The sequence below is a fragment of the Polistes fuscatus genome, unplaced genomic scaffold, assembly GCF_010416935.1.
Source record: "Polistes fuscatus isolate 324 unplaced genomic scaffold, CU_Pfus_HIC Scaffold11, whole genome shotgun sequence".
NCBI lineage: Eukaryota > Metazoa > Arthropoda > Insecta > Hymenoptera > Vespidae > Polistes > Polistes fuscatus.
The window spans coordinates 4,886,254-4,908,064 of NW_025113009.1; the positions used below are offsets into that span (position 1 = coordinate 4,886,254).

The 21,811-nt window shown below is 31.0% G+C and overlaps 1 protein-coding gene and 1 long non-coding RNA gene across 14 annotated transcripts in view; both read right to left on the reverse strand.

Moving 5' to 3' along the window:
• The window catches only part of LOC122526455 (tensin-1), a 166,226-nt gene that overhangs the window by 68,851 nt on the left and 75,564 nt on the right, over positions 1 to 21,811 (reverse strand). Inside the window, exons 1-2 of one of the 13 annotated variants that reach the window (XM_043649866.1) lie at positions 3,788 to 3,871; positions 1,259 to 1,696 (exon numbers count right to left, since the gene is read on the reverse strand). The exons of 10 other annotated variants lie outside the window; for them this stretch is intronic. In XM_043649866.1, coding sequence (XP_043505801.1) covers positions 1,259 to 1,306 — 48 coding nt within the window. In that variant the 5' untranslated portion in view covers positions 1,307 to 1,696; positions 3,788 to 3,871. Of the gene's footprint in view, positions 1 to 1,258; positions 1,697 to 3,721; positions 3,872 to 21,811 lie in introns of those variants that run through there. 2 more of the 13 variants (XM_043649865.1, XM_043649864.1) reach the window with 2 other exon arrangements.
• LOC122526457 lies at positions 1,567 to 3,788 on the reverse strand. Its single transcript, XR_006306065.1, has 2 exons — positions 3,725 to 3,788; positions 1,567 to 1,654 (listed from the first exon to the last, which is right to left on the reverse strand). It is a non-coding gene; the product is annotated as an uncharacterized LOC122526457 (long non-coding RNA).

Consider the following 21,811-nt stretch of genomic DNA (forward strand, 5'->3'; position numbering starts at 1 on the left):
ATTGGAAAATTTAACGTACAAGTAAATTACATAGAAAAATTAAGATTAATTATATCGACAGAAATTCCTCCTTCCCCCATTCACACCGAAAAAAATGTTTTTACAACCCTTAACCGTTCGTCATACTTGATGGAAGAATATACCGGGATATTTTTAGATTTTTATTCGCTCGTAAAAGTTGCGAGTAAGATATACTTGCACGAAGATTGGTGGTAGGTACTGTTTAATGCAAGGAAGTGTACTCTTATAAAAAAAAAAAAGTAAAAACTACAAACAAAAATCTACTGATAAGAAAGAAACACATTAAAAGAAGGTATATATATACGTGTACCTACCACCACGTGTTCTATATATTCGCAAAATAAGAAAAAAATAAAAAAAAAAAAAAAAAGGCCGGATAAGCCTTTAGAATATTTTTTCTCTGGAGTAATACGATAAAACCTGGTTGTGTACCGTTAATGGCAACGAATTCGAATTCTCGATAATACTGTAACATTACGATTATTTTGCAAAAACGAAATTCGAGAAATAACAATAAAATGTAATTCACGATTATCTGATTGTTGTTGTTGTTTTTTTTTTATTTATTTTATTCGATGATCAAAAGGTTAACAAAAAAAAAAGGAAGACAAATTTACTTTTATTCTTTTCGCATATTTAGGCCGTAGTATAATTTTATTTTGGACCAATATTCGCTTAAATGCAACTCTCGAATCGTTGCTTATCGGATTGGTCTACATTTGGATTATGTTATAGATAAACATTGATTTTATCAACGCCGTTCTCTCTCTCTCTCTTTCTTTCTCTCTCACACTCTCGATAGAGTATTCCGCATTTTCACTTTGATCAAGCAAACATGACGTAATCGCGAACGTCCTTGAGATAATTTGCTGTTTTCAAAATACGATTTACCGAACGTTCTCTGTTTTATCGAAGTTGACTTTATCGAAATTGTAACTAGACTAAACTTTACCATGTTTAATGTATGCGTTTTACATACATTATACGTCTAGTTATTTTTTATATATTTTATATATAATAATATTAAATATTATTAAATATATAATAAATTAAATAATATTAAAATATTATTAAATATAAATATATATATTATTAATTATTAAAATATTATTAAATATATATATATATATATATATATATATATATATTTTTCTTTTAAATTTTATTTTACGTAAATTTAATTAACCAATTTATACGATCGATACTATTGAAAAAAGAAAAATTCTTTATTGCCTACCTCGCTGAAAAGTTCTTCCAATTCTTTTCGAGATACTTTTCCCTTCATCCCTTGGGCATTCTTTGAACGATCCCCTTTATCGATTTGTCTCTCTCTCTCTCACTCACTCTTATTCTTTCTCTCTCCTTTTTCCCTCTCGTTTTTTTCTTTCGTGTTCTTTAGTATAACAGAGAGAGAGGGAGGGGGGAATAGAAACGAAAGTATTAGTAGAAGTTAAAGTTGAAAATGAAGTATCGAGGATTAGAATTCTTCGAATGTTTCAACTTTTTATCATTCTTAATTCTTCCTTATTCTTTATTCAACGTCCGTTTTTATTGTTTTATTTTTATTCTTCTTTTATATATATCTTAGTTCGTTAATAAAATTCCCCTTGACGTTGTCCTCGTTAAGTCGTTTCTTTTTAATCATTTTTGCCAAATTTCTCGATCTATCTCTCTCCTTTTATTCGATTAAATTTAAACGAATCGTCGTTCAGATTAATTTTTACGAAACGGGGGAAAAGAAAGAAAAAGAAAATGGATAGATATAATTACATAAGTTACGATAGATTACATACGTTATTTTTGTATTAAATGAAAAACTTAATTTACCAATTTGTATAAACATCCGAGATCGAAAGGACGAATGAAAGTTAACGAAGGAAAAAAAACTCGCTAGATAACCCTAATAACAAATATTACAACAAAAATATATATATATATTTTTAAGTAGATAAGGTTACTGGTGACGTATTAGATAATCGTCGAAAACAGCCATAAGCCATATGCAATGATCATACGAAAAAAAAAAAAGAAAAAAACATATAATGTCTGATAACAGACGAATTATCGGACGAATTATTAACGGACGACCGATTTTCTCGTAGAGATTACTTCGGTGACATAAACTTTTCGTTTGACAAAATTTATGTATTACGAATAAGTATGGGGGGGAGAGAAAGAGAGAGAGGAGGAAAAAAAAGAAAAAGAATACATAACAAAACCGTGAAAAATTTGTTCGAAGATTATTTCAATTGGTTAGATGTATATGTATATATGCGTTTAATCGTAATATCGAAATCGAACGATAATCTATGAGGTTAAAAATCAAACGGCGGTAGTGCGTGTTAGTTAAAAAAAACTTTTCAAACTCGGTAGTATTATTCCATGGTCGATTTTAACGACGATAAACTCGCGTCGAGTAATTAACTCAGAAAGTAATCACGAGCTTTAACAGACCAGTTCTCTCTTCTCTCTTTCTCTCTCCTCGAATCATAATTGAGCGAGACGTTTCGTTCTAATTTCACGGACACTTATCTTCTCTTACACGTTCCGAGTACTCGGTTACCAATACTGCGAAGACAAAACAATTTTCGTTCGATCGGATTTGATAGAAAAAAATAGAGAAAATAATAGGAAAAGAAAAAAAACAAGGAGGTAAAACGATTTTAACGTTAAGTTTTATAAATTATTAATGAAAAATTTTGATTTGAATAAAACGGTATGCGAAATCACGATACTTGATGTATCTATTGTTTACTTTTTTGTATTCACTCACTCTCTCTCTCTCTCTCTCTTTCTTTCTCTTTTTTTTTCCTTTCCACTTTCATCCGTTACCTTTCGGCAGGTAACTTCCGTTCTTTGAATCTCGCGTTTCATTACGTCGTCGTTGGTGCCATATTTCGGTCGCAACGATATCGATACCAACGTATAAAATCCATACGGTTTCTCAATGACATAAAAAAGAAGAAGAAGAAAAAAAAAAAAGTAGATTCAACTAACGTTGAAGATTTTTGCACGGAATTTATCGAACCTCTCGGACAATATGATTCGTTATTATTAATAGAATAAATTAATTAATACAAAAATAATTAATAATATATTGCAATATATGTAATATAATATTTATAATACGTTATATAACGTAATCTTTTTTTAAATAAAAGTTAAATGATAAAAAGAAAAATATAGGTGAACGTGAAAAGAAAAGAATAAAAGATGGAACGAACATTCACTGTTCATTGTAATCAACGATGAGAATTTAACGAATATGTATTCGTCGTCCCTGAGAACATCAGATTCGCGTCATTCATCGCTCGTAAGAAGAAACTATACACACACATACACACACACATATACAGATACGAAACGCACGCGTGAAATAACGAAACCTCGTGGGAGACAATTAGGTTCTCTAACAAAACTCGTATACGGGCAAAATAATAATTTGTTGTCATTGCAACGTATAAGTTAAAAAAAAAGAAAAAACACCTATCGCACGTTAAAAGAAGAAATGGAACAAAAAAACCAAAAATTATCATTCGTCATTTCGATCTTCCCCGTTCTATCTACAAATTTTATACGAAATTGATATCTAATCGTCAAATTTCTTCGCCGATATAATGCAATACGATTATTTATATATTTAACGATGAAAAGAAACAAAAACAAGACAAAAAACAGGAAAGCAACAATTTAATCGTACAACATTAAAAAGAATAATTAGCTGATAATTGTATTCACTTGATATTCACACACACAAAAAAAGCACCTCGAACACTTTGACACGGGTAATTTTCGTTTATCCAAACAGATGGGAACTTTATTAAACGAATATCCTACTTATCGTATTTATTTTCTACACAGGTGGTACACAGCATAGATTAATTGGATACATATTTTTAAATATGGAAAGAACAAATTGCCAATGCAATAACAAGAAAAATAATTGTGTAACGTTGGGATAGGAAAAATTGTACTAAACGATTATCCACATCTAATCAATGTGTTAACACGCGCGAATCTCATCATCATACACACTATTCGTATAATTGAGAGATTGAAATTTTTCCTTTCTACGAAGACGAAGATTAATGCGAGTATTAATGTATTAATTATTAAACAAATTAATTAATTAACTAACTAACGAACGAACGAACCAACCAACGAACGAATGACGAGCAGTTTCGAACGTGCGCTTACACGTATGCGCGTATCGCGACTGGCGCTGTTCTCTCTTCCCACAATACACAGAGAGTATTAAAGTGAGAGAGAGAGAGAGAGAGAAAGAGAGAGAGAGAGAGAGAAAGAAGCAAATACATAGAACTGGCAGATCGTGCATGGCACACGTTCGTATGAACAACTCACGAAGATATGTCGTCGTCGTGTTCATCTGTGCACTATGTCGTCCGACCTGAACCATCATCAACTGATGTTGATCCCTCTTATTTCGATGCGCAGTTACGAAAATGTAAATCTTTTGTCTCGTCGTTTAATTCTTTTCCGTATAGGATTTAAGATAATAAAATAGCCCTATATTGCATATAGAAATTTGATTTGCGTTTTAAATGAAAACATAATTGATATATTTTTATTAATAAAGGTATCGCATAATGTAAAAACATAAAAAAAAGTATAACAGTTTAATTACATTTGTAACATTTGTATGGAGATATTATTAAAATGCTTTTTACGTTAATAAGACGAAATGTAAACCTATGCGCATGCAGCTATTGCAATATTTCGAGGTGGCACTCGAAAAGTGTCTCACCCATGCATTACGGTGCATTCAAAATGTGGGACACTTTTAATCCCACCGTATACCAATGAGTTAATAGTGTTTTATTTTTAGCCTAACGTAAACCTAAGTTAAAGTTTATCTGTTTATCTTATATGTTGTTAGTTCTAAAATTTTAGTTTGCGTTTAGGTTGAAGAACCCTGGCTCGCTTGGCAGGTCGCTAAGGGTCGTCGGAGTACTTGATGATGATGATTATGATGATGATGATGATGATAATGATGATGATTATTATTATGATTATGACGATGATGATGATGATGATAGTAGGGGAAGGAAGATAAACTCTATTCGCGTTGCAACCGAACGGTACTATATACTTCAATGTTGTTGTGCTTCTTGCGTAACCAATCGAAGCCTTTGCATTCGTATATGCTATACTATAATACTATTACATATGCTAGACGTAGAGAGAGAGAGAGAGAGATAATACTACGAGAGTTCGAAGGCCGATATGTTTTCTTTATCTTTATTCTTTTTCTTTTTTTTTTTCTTTTCTGTACGATGTATTACTCTTTATGGTTTCATTCGTCTAATTAAATGCATATTTATATGCACGGATATGCGTTGATAATATATTCTGTTTTAATCTTATTTAGAATGTTATTTAATGTTTCCTTTTTTCGTTTAATAATGTTTGTTGGAATTTTTATAATATTTCTTTTGGATGCATTGTTTTATTATAAATTTGACAAAGATAATAAGTAATATATTAGAATTTTAAATATTTATAATTATAAAAAATATCGTATGTAAAATGAATATGTTAATTATTGCCAGTTATGAAATGACTTTCTTTACTTTGGCTAGGATTTAATAAATATTGATAATTAATATCGTAATGTATAATATTATGTACCTATATTGGAAATGAAAAAATACATTAATATTAAAAGAGTAATAATCTAAAAAATCTAAGAAATGTCAAACATTACTTTATTGACATAACTGATGGTTACATTATTAGAAAGATGAATAAATTAAAAGAAAGGTCAGCATAGTGTATACATTATAATATAAAAAAAACAACAAAAATTAAGAAAATTTCTATGTAAAATATTTCAACATTGTACGTTGCACAATTTAGATGATTTATTATTATTATTATTATTACGAGGGGTAAACTTACCACACTTAACTTTTTTCGAATCAATTACTCTCGACTATTCTCCATTGTTACGTTATTAAGAAATAAAATAAAACGTAAGAAAAAGAAACGAAAAAGAAGAGGAGAGAAAAAAAGTAGAAGTAGAATGAGAAAAAGGTTTTCTTGTCAACGTCCCACGCATTTCTTTCTATTCTTTACCTCTTCGGGTAATGTACGTTAGTTTGCACTATGACAACGACGTACGACTACAAGAAGAAGGAACGAGTTTCCCTTCTGTTCGTGCCGACACATGTAAACGTGTGAACGAAAGTAAAGAAAAAAAGGGGAAAAAAAAATGAGGAAAAAAAAAATACGAAGGAGAAGAAGAAGAAGAAGAAACACGTCATCGAGGATCATCCTGCTTGGGGGTGAGGAGGGAGGAAAAAGGAGGGTTACGAGTATTCGCATGACAGCAAAGAGAAAACTACGACACGATGATCACGAAGATGATGGTGATGGGTTACCGACTAGCAAGAGAATTGTACTCGAGTTCTCTCTTCACGAGAAAGAATAAGACGAACCATCTACGAAAGTATAAGAAGAGGAAGAAGAAGAAGAAGAAGACATTGTTCTTGGTAATGCCCTTTCATGCTATCTTTCGTTCTGACTTTTAATACCAACCTACAACTAACTAACTTCTCTATTCTTACGATTTATTCGACTTACGATACTTTCTTTTTGATTTTTCTTCTTTCTATTTTCTTTGTCTCAATTAATTAACCATAGAGATATTGTTAAATTATTCTAACAAATAGATAAGAACGATAAACACTCGTAAACAAATCGCGTTTGAATTGATAATAAATTGTAAACGACAAATTACAAGTATTTGTACAATAATACGATATTGATAGAGAGTCGTATAGAAAATAGCGTTAGATTTATTAGATTAGAAATGATACATTTTTTTGATATAGTTTTTTTTTCTTTATCTCTCTTCGTAGCATTTATTTCTTCTCGTTTGCTAATCTTTCTATATTTTTCTGTCTTAGGTAAAAAGCTAATAAAACTGACAAAGATTATTCCTGGCATAAGAAGAAGAAGAAAACTGAGAATAAGAAGATAAGGAAACACAGAGAAATTTAGTTTCGTAATATGGGACCCATTTCTATCTTCTTTCTAAGGTTTCCTGATACTAGGAGGATAATCATAAGACATTCAATGGATCAACACACACAATGCATCAACAATATCAGTTTAAGAACAACGTACAACATTTTTTAAATAATTATTATAAATTATATCTTATTATCTTAAAAATCAGATCTACATTAAAGAAATGTAAAAGAAACTTTCTGTACAAGATTAAAATTTACAAAATATACTTAAATTAAATCAAATAATTTGTTGAATTATTTATATTACGAAAAAGCAATTCCTAAACAAAAAATTCAAACAGGTGAACAGAAAAAAAGATATAGAATAATGCAACGTTAAGGTAAGTTATTTTTTAGTTACTAAACTTTAAACATAAATACGAGTTCTAAAACTAACAAATTAAGAAAGATCGGTGGCTCAGTTAGTAGAGCACTTGCCTTGGGACCTGGAGATCGTGGGATCGCGTCCCTCCAGGTCCTAAAACTTAAAAAAAAAAAAACAAAAAAAAAAAAACGAAGATATTTAAAGAACTGAAAAGTATGATTTAAAAAACATAAAGAAAAGATGGCGCGTGCCACTTCCTCGCACATCATGTGATCCTGTTAACAATCTCAATTTTCGAGAAAACTTTAAAATTTTGTCGAAAATTTAATTTTGTAACAGGATCACATGATGTGCGAGGAGGTATCTCGATTTCGAACTTTTCCAAGAAATGACGTCATTTCCAAGAAATTCAGAAATTCCAAGAAATGACGTCATTTCCCAGAAATTCAGATTTTTCCAAGAAATGACGTCATTTCCAAGAATTTCGGATTTTTCCAAGAAATGACGTCATTTCCAAGAATTTCAGATGACGTCATTTCTTGGAAAAGTCCAAAATCGAGATACCTCCTCGCACATCATGTAATCCTGTTAACAATCTCAATTTTCAAGAAAACTTTGAAATTTTGTCGAGAAAATTTTGAACTTTTGCCGAAAATTTAATTTTGTAACAGGATCACATGATGTGCGAGGAGGTATCTCGATTTCGGACTTTTCCAAGAAATGACGTCATTTCCAAGAAATTCAGAAATTCCAAGAAATGACGTCATTTCCCAGAAATTCAGATTTTTCCAAGAAATGACGTCATTTCCAAGAATTTCGGATTTTTCCAAGAAATGACGTCATTTCCAAGAATTTCAGATGACGTCATTTCTTGGAAAAGTCCGAAATCGAGATACCTCCTCGCACATCATGTGATCCTGTTAGCAATCTCAATTTTCGAGAAAACTTTGAATTTTGTCAAGAAAATTTCGAAATTTTGCCGAAAATTTAATTTTGTAACAGGATCACATGATGTTCGAGGAGGTATCTCGATTTTGAACTTTTCCAGGAAATGACGTCATTTCCAAGAAATTCAGAAATTCCAAGAAATTACGTCATTTCCAAGAATTTCGGATTTTTCCAAGAAATGACGTCATTTCCAAGAATTTCAGATGACGTCATTTCTTGGAAAAGTCCGAAATCGAGATACCTCCTCGCACATCATGTGATCCTGTTACAAAATTAAATTTTCGGCAAAAGTTCAAAATTTTCTCGACAAAATTTCAAAGTTTTCTTGAAAATTGAGATTGTTAACAGGATTACATGATGTGCGAGGAGGTATCTCGATTTCGGACTTTCCAAGAAATGACGTCATCTGAAATTCTTGGAAATGACGTCATTTCTTGGAAAAGTCCGAAATTCTTGGAAATGACGTCATTTCTTGGAAAAATCTGAATTTCTGGGAAATGACGTCATTTCTTGGAATTTCTGAATTTCTTGGAAATGACGTCATTTCTTGGAAAAGTTCGAAATCGAGATACCTCCTCGCACATCATGTGATCCTGTTACAAAATTAAATTTTCGACAAAATTTTAAAGTTTTCTCGAAAATTGAGATTGTTAACAGGATCACATGATGTGCGAGGAAGTGGCACGCGCCATCTTTTCTTTATGTTTTTTAAATCATACTTTTCAGCTCTTTAAATATCTTCGTTTCTTTTTTTTTTTGTTTTTTTTTTTTTAAGTTTTGGGACCTGGAGGGACGCGATCCCACGATCTCCAGGTCCCAAGGCAAGTGCTCTACTAACTGAGCCACCGATCTTTCTTTATTTGTTATTTTTAGAACTCGTATTTATGTTTAAAGTTTAGTAACTAAAAAATAACTTACCTTAACGTTGTATTATTCTATATCTTTTTTTTCTATTCATCTGTTTGGGTTTTTTGTTTAGGAATTGTTTTTTCGTAATATAAATAATTCAACAAATTATTTGATTTAATTTAAGTATATTTTGTAAATTTCAATTTTATACAGAAAGTTTCTTTTACATTTCTTTAATGTAGATCTGATTTTTAAGATAAATAAGATATAATTTATAATAATTAATTAAAAAAACGTTGTACGTTGTTCTTAAACTGATGTTGTTGATCCATTGTGTGTGTTGATCCATTGAATGTCTTATGATTATCCTCCTAGTATCAGGAAACCTTAGAAAGAAGATAGAAATGGGTCCCATATTACAAAACTAAATTTCTCTGTGTTTCCTTATCTTCTTATTCTCAGTTTTCTTCTTCTTCTTATGCCAGGAATAATCTTTATCAGTTTTATTAGCTTTTTATCTAAGAGAGGAAAACATAGAAAGATTAGCAAACGAGAAGAAATAAATGCTGCAAAGAGAGATAAGGAAAAAAAAACTTCATTTAAGAAAAAGAAAAATATTAATAAAATATTAATAAATTTATTAAACTTACTTCACAATATAACGATGGCCAGGAAAAAAATACTCGCTATCGCCTAAACAAATAGAAAGGGTGAAAAACCGGTTTCAAGGCCGAGAGCCCCGAAGATTGCCGAAGATCCTTCGTTTGTGTTTAGTTCACACGGACGTTTGCACGCACACTAGCCCGCTCGCGTGTAAAAGCCGACTGAGAGGCGGGACTTGTGCCCCACTCTACAATTACCTTTTTTCCAATATTTCACGCTAATTTTTGCAAATACGAAGATAAACCATAGAACATTCTTATGTATTTTTTAATTCTCTACAACTTTTGTTTGAAACTTTATTCGATTACATGCCTAGATTCTAAGATAAGGCAATTTTTTACCCTTTTTTTACCCTTTTACTCAAAAACGAAGGATCCTATTGAAAAAATATTAGCACCATTCGATTCAGCGTCGTCGACTTACCCTTAGATCTATTTCCCCCTCCCTACCCTCAATTTAGGGTGTCTGGCCCTATTTCAGTGGACTATGTGACATGAAAGAGAAGAAGGAATGCAAACATCTCACGATGAAGAGAGAGAGAGAGAGAGATAGACAAAGACAGGGAGTTAGGTTGTATTCGAGCATTGCTTATGTATCCACGTGGGTGGTTGGTTAAAGTGGGTGGTTCCAGCATCGTTGCATCGTTGCATCGTTGGCTAGCTCTGATCGGTGAAGAAACGAAGTACCGGCTCGAGTGCCTACTGTGCACTGAGAGCTCGTAACCTTTCGTTTACCTTTTCTTTCGACCTTCGAACAGACGACTACGACGACGACGGGGTTAATACCCTAGAGATCTTGAAAGCAACGATCTTATATCGATCTTTTAACCGACATTCTGTCATAATTTTATCGATCCTAATTGAATAATCCTAACACGAGAATTTAGATCTTTACAATTAATTTATTGTAACGCGAAATCAACGCTTTTTGTTTTTTATTTATATATATTATATTTATATTATTTTTATTTATATATTATATATATATATTTATATAATAATATAATTTTTTATATGCAAGTAAAAGTTGATTTCTGATTACCTTAGAAAATGATAAGTCACAAGATAAGGTATATATTTAATTTCGAATTAATATGTTATATAAAGGGTGCTGGAACGAAAGGGGGAATAAAATAGAATATTTTATCTATACGATATCTAAATTGGCTTGGTGTCTTTTTTTTTGCTTTTTTATTTATCTTTAACGTCGAGAATTATTTCAGCTCGACAGGTTTTAAGATGAATATTTGATACGTTAAATTACGGTGACTTAATCTTCAGGATATTCCTTCAAGGTCGGACGATGTCTTGTGGTAGTTACATTAATGGCAACGTTAATTCGATTTACGAGTAGCTACGATCCTTTCTTTCTTACTTTCTCGAAAGGATTTATTGATATGGCAAGAAGAAAAGCGGTCCTGTTGGATTTATAATGCCTATCTCTGTCAACGTTAATAACCGATGGATTATCACTTCGTACACGACGATTGCGCAAGTGCATAATGCCAACCATGGCAAGTTTCACATGGGGGTTTTTCTTTTTTTTTCTTTTATCTTGCACCGCTTGTGTCACGCGTATTCTGGATTATCGCAAATTGTGTACTCCTTTAGAGTGACGCCAATTCGTTCAACCGTCGTACATATGCAAAACGTTATTTCCATTTTCAACGCTCTAAACTTGACTACTATTAAAACGAGAATTATCTACCGGAAAATAGAACATAGAAAACGTTTCGTGGCAAGCGTAATATTATTATTGGATTGGCTAAAATATATTATAATGTTCTTTTGTTTTTTTAGTAAAGAAATATATCTAACATTTTTTTATTTGTAAATTTCGATCTTGGATGCGTATATAAAAATCATACAACTTTTTGAAGAACAAAATAATGTATGTATTTTTTGTTTGTTTTTTAATAATTAAACATGGGATTATTATAGTATATTTGTGTCAGTGTATGTCCATAAACTGAACACTTTAGCCAATCTAATAATAGGTACCTTTTATTATATTTTTAAATGAAAAATAATAAATCAAATGCAATTTAGATTGGAAACAGTGATTATTGCGTACACGTCAGTGTGTGACTATGAAAGTAAATCAATATCACTTATGATTAATCTCGTGGAGTTATTGGAGACAATGATATCGATGATGATGATGATGATGATGAAGAGAAAGAAGAAGAATAAAAAGAAACCATGAGAGAAAATATCGATCTCATTTTATAGGATCGTTTACTATATCGTAACGTGTTAATGAACCGATTCTGAAATTCCAAGGAAGGGATTTGTTCCAACGATATAAACTATCCAACACAATGTTGATGTTGATAAGAGTTAAAATGAAAGAAAAGATAAAATCGATATATATAACGCGATTAAAGGAAAGAATCGCTTCAATAGATCAATCGTGTGTACTCCAAGGACGATGTAACTACGCTTCGTTAAATCCAATCTGAACGATTCGATCGAGGGTGGCTTCTACTTTAATCGGGATGAACCCATCCGGTCGACTTTACTAACATAAGATCATCAAGATCTAACAGATATACTATCTTTCTCTAAGTAATATATAGAATATTATAGATAGAAAATAATATATGAACAATATTAATTATTATATATATTATCTTTTGCGAGTTGTTTGATATATCTAATAAATATTATAAATAAAATATTATATAGATAAAAATAATATCTATAAAATTATCAATATTATAATTTATATTGCAATATATAAATTAAATTTTTAAAAAAGATATAAATTAAAAAATTATAAATATATATTTATATATATTTGTATAATTATTATTTTATTTATATATATAAATATATAATATAATATAATAAATATAATATATATAATATATATATAATATATATAATAATATATATATATATAATATATAATATATATATAATATATATATATAATATATATAAATATATAATAATATAATAAAATAAATAAAATAATAATTAATATCATCTATATAAATATCTTATCTTCTTTACATTTTTTTTTTAAATATTCAAATAGATTAAAAAAGAATATATAAATTAAATAACGTTAATATTAAATATATTGGTCATATGTCATTTTCCATTCTGATTTATATTACACGTACGAAATAAAGAATGAATGAACGAGTCGATCAAGACGATTCAAAGTTCCGTAGGCGTTGTTTTATCTTCTCTCGTAGTACTACGAAGCCTTTCCGTGTTTACGCGAGATAACGCACCGATCGATAAGGGACCTTTTATGTGGATGCTGATCGTCTCACTGACCCACTTTTTCATCAAGGAAATGCTTAGATAAGCACGCGCCGTTTTTCGGCTTCCTATGCAACATTTGTCATACCACAGATCTTCAAAAAAAAGAAAAAAGAAAAAGATATTGCTTATTCGTGTTTATACATTTTCTCGAAAATCTCCAACCAAAGCATATTGTTAAATTAAAAATCGCATAAAGAATACCTCGAAAAATAAATCTATGGATCGACGTTAATAATTATTTTCGTTCATTTTATTACAAATAATTTAATCGTACTCCTCCTACGATAGATCCAATAACAAATAAATAAATACTAACGTAAAAATAAAATTAGTTTGAAATTGAAGATAACATCGAGTATCAATAAGATAAACTTATGATAACGTTAGCAATTATTTTTCAATTTAATACGATTAATATAATCGTACAAAATAAACATACCGTTTACAATATATACGTGAAAATACGTAAAACGAATAACAAAAAAAAATTAATCGAAACTAGAATAAATATAAAATTTATATACGTACACACAATATACATTTGATCGTACATTCGTAATGTTGAATTTCGTTCTCGAATCGAAAACTCTCACGAACGAGAGGATACTCTATTGAAACGAGTAGAGCACTTCAAATGATGCATATACATGCATATATGATTCATCGAGAGACTGAGAAAAGGTATTCAATTGTATTCGACTGTCAACAAATAATAATAATTATTATTATTATTCGAGTATCATTGATTTGAAATACAAATTCACCTTAAATAATAATAAACGTTTAAAATATAAACGTGAGGAAAAAAAATAAACTAAAAATAAATTACTTGAAGAACCCTCGAGAAAAAAAAATGTCCTTGGATGAATCTGGACAAAACTTTTAAAAAAATTCTCACCAAACCCTTCAGAAAATCCCTGACAAAATCTGAAGGGAGAAACGTTCTTTATACAATGACCGTATTATTACACATATATTTCGATTAGTTTCGTTTCGATATATATCAGTGTGAACGTATCTTTAAGTCGATCTTTCCGAAGAGGATGTGAGGATCTTGGTTTATTCGAAGTGGTAGCCCGAAGGGATGAGAGAGGTAAGACCGGGCTAGCTCGTTCGTTGATGTTGTGGTAGTCCAAGGTCGTCAGGATCACGGCGAGGACGCGGTCACGGTCGCTGGTTAAACCAATCGACGAGATGCATCGCGAGAGATGCAACGACGTTAAAACAAAAAGAAGAAATAATAATAAAAAAGAAAAAAACAAAAAGATCTTAGAAAAAACAACCGCGATCCGACTCGAAAGGGTATAATATTTCTTGCGTTGTCTTTTAGACAAATTTTCTTTTTCTCTCCGATAAAAAAATCAAATGTGTAATAATAAAAATAAATTTATATCCGATAGAATAATAATTTTTTCATTGCGTCTTTTAATATTTTTTTTGTCATAAACGAAAAAGGAATGTGATTAAAAATGAACTATCATCGGTAGTGTAAAATTATGCACGTTCGTTCGTTAAAAGAATGAAATAAAATTCGTAGAAATTATCTAAAAGAGAATGAATGAGAGAATAATATTTTTTTTTCTTGTGTTTTAACATTCTTCTGTTAAAGGGGAAAAAGAAAGAGAAGAAAATTATCTTACAGAGTAATATTTTTTCTCTGTCTTAGCATTCTCTCTCTCTCTCTCTCTCTCTTTTACTTTTTTATTTTATTAAGAGAACCTTTTGAAGAAGAAAGATGGATGCATGGATGGATGATCCATAAGATATAGGATGACGAATGGGATCGTTTTCTTCTTCTCTCAAGCATCGGAGCATTAACTTTGCTCTCGTTCGACGACAAGATGAGTAATGATAGTGGTCTTCGTTATTAAAAATAAACACAATCGTGCTTCTGGTGTTCGATGAATATAATCAAAATTCACTATCGATTTATAGTCGTTTTATAGAATATCTTTGTCATTTCTTATCGATAGTTCTGATGATAGATTTTGTTGTTGTTCCTTCTTACTTCATCGAATACGAATTTGCAAACTATATATATATATACTTTATCTTGTTCGTCAAATTTTCTTAAATCACGTTGTTAAAAATATCCTTAAAAAAAAAAGGGAAAAAGACAAACCGATTAAATTTCCATTAGATCAATCGAATAATAATAACATTTATATAATAATAATATTAATAATAATATTAATATATTATATATATATATAATATATTAATAATAATATTTCTTAATATTATATATAATATAATATATATAATAATAACATAATAATAACATTTCTTAAATATTTCGCATAGAATCATGAAAGTATTTCTTCATGTTTTTAGATACACCGAACGTCGTTCTGAAGATGGACGAATCGACATTAGCATAACTAGCTCTAACATAAGACAGAGAAAACGAAAGTGAACAAATTACTTGTCCCCCTTACGGACGGGGAACGTTCAACGTTGCTTCTTTTCTACCTCTCTCTGTCTCTCTTTCTCTTTCTCTCTCTTTCTTGAACTTTTTCTTTAATCTTCCGTCTTTGTCGTTGACATTGCAAACGAAGCTCGTTACCTCGAAGGGATCTCTTATGCTCGGTGGTGGTATATCGTGTCCTCTCTCTTAATTGGCAGGACGAACGAGCCAAAGATGTTCGTACCGGCATGAAATTCTCACCTTTAGTCGCGGCCCATTACGTTGGAACGCATGAACAATTAATTATTTTTCTTACAACCTGGCCCGTTCCTCCCTTTCTCTCTCTCTTTCTTTCTCTATTTTTCTTTCTTTATCTTTCTTTATCTTTTTTCCCCTCTCGTGATTATTTTCAAGCCATTTCTCTTTTCCAGGTTATTTATCGTTATTACTATCTGAAACGCACGAATGAATTTTCGATTAGCGATATTCTCTATATCGCAACCCCTGTCAACTCGGATCGTTATCGTTTATCGATTGACAAACAAATTGCTAAAGCGTACTTCTTACTTGAACTTTTTTTACTTTTATTTTTATTTTATTTCTTTTTTTTTAGGAAAATTTATTAAACCCTCTCCCCCTTTTCTTTCATCGTACGCACAAAAGAGATTGAGAAAATTGATATTAGATAGTAAAAAAAAAAATAAAAACAAGAGAAGAAGAAGAAGAAGAAGAAGAAGATGAAGAAAAAGAAAAATAACACATTTCCAATCGCAAAACTTTCTCTTCCGGTTTGCGATAAAGTTTTATGATTGTAACGTTGAGTCGAACGAGACTCGACGAAACGAGCAGTCCGCGCATGCATAAAGGTATCGACCTTTTCCTCCCTACACATTCTCATGTAAAACTTCGACGGACATTTCTACGGTGTGCCTGCTGCCTGACTGTTTGTTGTTACCACCTTCCCCCCCCCCTCTATTGAAGCCAGACGACTTTCCTTTTATCGCGACCATTGTTCCATGTAACACCTTTTTCTTTTTTATTCCTTTTTCATTTTTTCTTTTATTCACATTTGTCATCGGTTTAAAAAATTGATTCAACGAAATCGATCAGAGAACTAATCAAAAATTACGATTTATTTCAAACATCTAATAAGCTTTACATCTTAAGTATAACGATATTATCCTCGAATTTATTTATTAATGCTATATGTATAATAGCATTAATAATATAAAAATATATACCTTAATATGTAAAATATATATACCTCGAATTTATTTATTAATGCTATATATATATGTATAATAAATCCTTCACGCGTTTATCGTACTTTATCATCTAGGGATATCAAACTTAATGAATAATTATTCAAAGCTGTACATGATTTCTAAAGGCTCTTTCGTACGTCTTTTCATGAACGAACAGAGAGAAAGAGAGAGAATACTTTAAAGTTAGATAAGACTTCCTGACTCGTAAGACAAATTTAGTAAGTTATCGTATATATATATATATATATATATATATAAACGTGTTAAACTCTAAATCTTAAAATGATATTATTCAAATAATAGAAGAGAAGGTTCTAATTAAACTATAACAACCATTAGTTTTCTTAACCCCTCTCAACCTTATTAAATTTTCAACTTAGTTAACAAATTAACAACTATACCAAGAAATATTTGATTAACATCAGGGCAAACAAAGGAGTTACGGTACCTACGTAGGGTTCTTATAATCAACGAATCCTTCGTTCCTTTGATATCGAAACGGTGAGCACAGGAAAAGGGACAGAGTCATAAAGTTAACGAGCAACTAGGGTGTGTAACTTGTAACACGTTTCGCGACAAAGTGGCCATGGTGTAACGATCATGTGGTTTATCGTACGAGAATGTGTGTCCCAGTGAAATTACGAACAACACATAGATACACACAAACATACGCACGTGCATACGTATAGGATATATACAAAGAGGGTACTAAAGTGTATACATATACATAAACGCAATCTGTTGGATCTAAACCGCACGCAAGATAGGTGTGATGTTGGATAACACTATTCAGTATCTCCCCATCTCTCTCTCTCTATCTTTGAAGCTTCGATACGTGAATTGAATCGATCGTTGAATCGATTGACTTTGAAGGCACACTAGCTCGCCTACGCACATTCAAGGAACGTTATCCTAATCGATGCTCAAGCTTGGTTTTATCTCTCTTACTATTTGAAGTTGACTGATTAATAGGCGCAATTACCTCACTCTGACCACCCTTTCCCATACTTCTTCGTGGTCTTTCTTCGACCTCTATACCTATATATCTACTATTACCTATCTTTTTCTTACTTCCTCTATTTCTACTTCTTTTTCTTCTTCTTCTTCTTCTTCTTCTTCATCTCCGTGAAGTACCTACGACATGCAGAAGCAGCAAGCCCCGTTGACTATCGCGGCCCGTTCCATCCGCTTTGCCATAACCGTTTGCAAGCGTGACTAGCAATGAAAGTTCGTAATTAGCGTCTTATGCGGCTTGCCAAGCAGTCAAGGATAATAAGGTGCCGCCGTCGTTCTCGTCGTCTCGAGGTAGCCCCTGCCGTTTGTTCAAATTTTTCATTCCATGACCCTTTTTTTTCTTTCTTTTTTTTTTTTTTTACTTATCTATCTATCTAACTATCATCCATTCACCTATCTTTCTACCTTTCTCAATTTCTTACGGGATCTACACGGGAATATATACATCGGACAACGTGATATTACCTGCTGACTAACGGCCTTTTATATCTACAGCTACTCTTCTTCTTCTTCTTTCTTCTTTCTTCTTCCTTCTTCTTCTTCTTATACTTCCACTTAATCTTTATCTCTATCTTACTTTAAACGTACAATGATATAACTCGTATCACGTTCTTGAGAGAAGGATAATAGAGCGATTTCTTCCTTCGTGATATTCGACGACCACCGGTGATGCTAACGCGTGCGTATAAAATCATCGATTTTAGATGAAAAGTATAGATAATGATCGTGTCTGTTATCTAGCCATACAAACTTATGGTTATTTTTGATATATATATTCGTGTCTATCTCATCGATTTTTAACAAAAAGAAGAAATAGAAAATGAAGATTAAGATTGAGATGAGAAAAATCTAATAAATGAAAGTTGGAATTTTTGTTTTATTTTTTTCTTGCTAATGATATTTTTCAGAAAAAGATAATTAATATTATAGACGAATTATTTGTAAAACTTCTCTCTCTCTCTCTATTATTTTAATCTTCTTAAATTCTTCTATACGCATATACATATATTCATCGAGAAGAACGTGATTCTAAAACGAACGATAACAGCAAGACAAATGTGAACGCTAACGATCTATGAGAGAACTCGAGTAGCACGATGTTGACCCTTTAACCGACGAGAAAGCACTGCGGTAATGCCCTGTAGTCATCGGTAGCACTTTCTATCTCTTTCCTACTCTACTTAATAACAAATAACGATGCTCCCCTTATGTTTACTAAATGATCACGTGTAAATACATATACACTGATATTCTTGAATGTCAGTGTCTTCTAAAAGAAGAAGAAGAAGAAGAAGAAGAAGTGAGGTATGCTACATTTAATAACATTTCTAAACAAAAATAATATACAAAAACAATTCATCGTTAACTGTAATTTTTTAAAGAACTAATACAAATAATTAATTAATAATTATTAAATGCAATACACACCGTACGATAAATCGTGTAACCTACGTCTTTATATCACTTTAAATTAATATAAAATATTATTAATAATAATATGTCACATTGTGTAATTTTGCAATAATACAAATGTATATTAAATGCAACAAAAATACAAAATTCGTATATTAAATTTTGTGTTTGAAATTGTATTAAATGTAACATATTCTCGTCATTCAGAAATCAATTCTGATTATTGTTAATTATTCTACGATGTTTTTATCTTGTTTTTTAAGATATCAAATTTTCTGTTAACTTTTCTTTTCTTTCGTTTTGTTTAGTTTCTATTTTTGTTCTGTTTCTTTGCCTACGGCTATTCCCGTTTCTTTTTTTTTTTTGAATTTTTCCGATCTTCGATCAGTGCCTTCAGGGGATTGGTGATCGACCTTCTTTTTTCGATTCTACTATCCCTTTACCTCCTCCCCCCAACGACCCACTTCCATTCCTTCGAAATTCGTATGCCACACAACACTCAAGGCATCTAAGGGCGTTACTTTTTTTATTTTATTTTTTTTTATTTTTTTAAGTTTACGCTAACGTTTTCTCGCGACATCAAACGCTTCTTTATTTTCATCGATTTATTTAGGTCAATATATTCGTTAAGATCGACTAAAACTTTCCTCGAGAAGTTTTCCAAACTTCAAGATATATATATATATATTTTAATTCGATCCAACAATTATTCGGAGGAAATAAATTTATATATTAATTGATTTATAATGAAAATTTTATCGAAGAAGTTGAAAACTTTTTTCAAAATTATTTTCTTTCTAATGAATTCATATCTATTGATTAAAAAAAAAAGAATAAAAGAAGACAAATCTTTGTTCGCAAAGTTTACGAACTTCGGATGAAGATATATTTTAATTTGATCAAAGAAAATGTAATTAATTACTTGTAATAAATCTACATCGATTGATAAAAAGAATAAAAAGAAAAAAATAATTTTTATATATATATGTATATTTATCAATTTATATTCTTTTTGGTAAAATAATAGTAATAATAACAACGATAACAATAATATATATAATAATGATAAAGTTTCTAGATGATGCATTATAATGAGATCGTTCGAATTACGGGAAACTTCTTCAAGTGGTGGGTGGGGGTGGGAGGGGGGAGGGAGGAGGGAGAGGCTTTGCGCGTATTCGCATTAGTTATCAAAATTAAATGTAGTAAAGGTAATGTGGTAGGTATGTGCTAACAGTGTGACCTATTACCATCCAGAAAGCGTTATCGTTCTCTTGGGAAATGCGTGCCTCAAAAGCGAATACTTCCAATGTAATAATACGAATACACGCACACACTCACACACAGACATACAAACACACACAGACTTATGTATTATACCAACGAACTATTACGTTATATGATTACTAAGTAACGAGTTTGTCGGAGTTAATTAACATTGACGAAAGTTTTCCATTGACGTCGTGAATAATGCAAAAATAGAAAAAAAAAGAAAAGAAAATTATTTCGAACGATAAAATGCTAAATAGGATTTTCATTGCTGATTGTATCGTATTATCGATAAGAGAGGAAAAGTAAAAGGGGCGAGGGGGAGGGTGGGGTGTGACCCGCACACACGATTATGTTAAAACCTCTTATATGTTTCTTTTTTTTTTCTTTTTTTTTTCTTACTCACTCACTCATTCGAGTATCTGATCTGTAACGAGGTCAAAGGTGATACGTGACCAATTGGCAGACTGCAAAACAATTTAATGGGATTAGTGGCCTCGGATGAGGACGAGGGGAATGGCTCCTGTCTATCTTATGTCAAATTTCGTGGTCAATGTCGGCACTTTGGAATCAAGGCAGACCTTATAGCCACTAACTGACCTTAACAGGTCGAATCGTTTACGAATCATTATTATCACCTTACAATGATTTCACAGAATACTACAATGAAATCTTAAAACACATTTTATGTTTCTTTATTCTAAATGATTGTAAATTAAAAAAACGTGAATATTTTCTTTTCTAATAATGATTTATACATTTTCGAAAAAATATAAAAAGAAAAATAAATGATATTAATATTTTGATAACGTGACATCCTGTTCTACAAAATTATATAACAGATTTTTGAAAAATGTTCGAAACTGTCTCGTAACGAAATAACTTTTAATAGATTATAAGAATAAAAAAAATCAAATAATTTCAGAACCCTACTAATTGTTAGTAGAAGAACGCATAGATAACGAATTACTTTAATTTAAGATTTATGTTCTCGTTAAAACGATACGAAATAAAAAGAAGTAAATAGAAAAATAATAATAAAAAAAAATTAAAAACCACCAACAACAACAACAACAAATTATATTTCTTTTTTCGTTCTTTCTTCTCTCATTTCTATCTAATTTCCAGAGAAATAAGTTTCGCGGTTGGAAAAGGATTCGATGGTAGGAAGTGTTAATAATGCTAATGCATCGGGCCTCGAGCGAAACTCATAGCTATGGTACATCAATATTCATTAGCTCTTCGTTATACGAGTGGAATAATTTTACTTGGCCACGGTCTAACCCACAAACCCACAATCGTATATTATCTGCCGTATATTATCT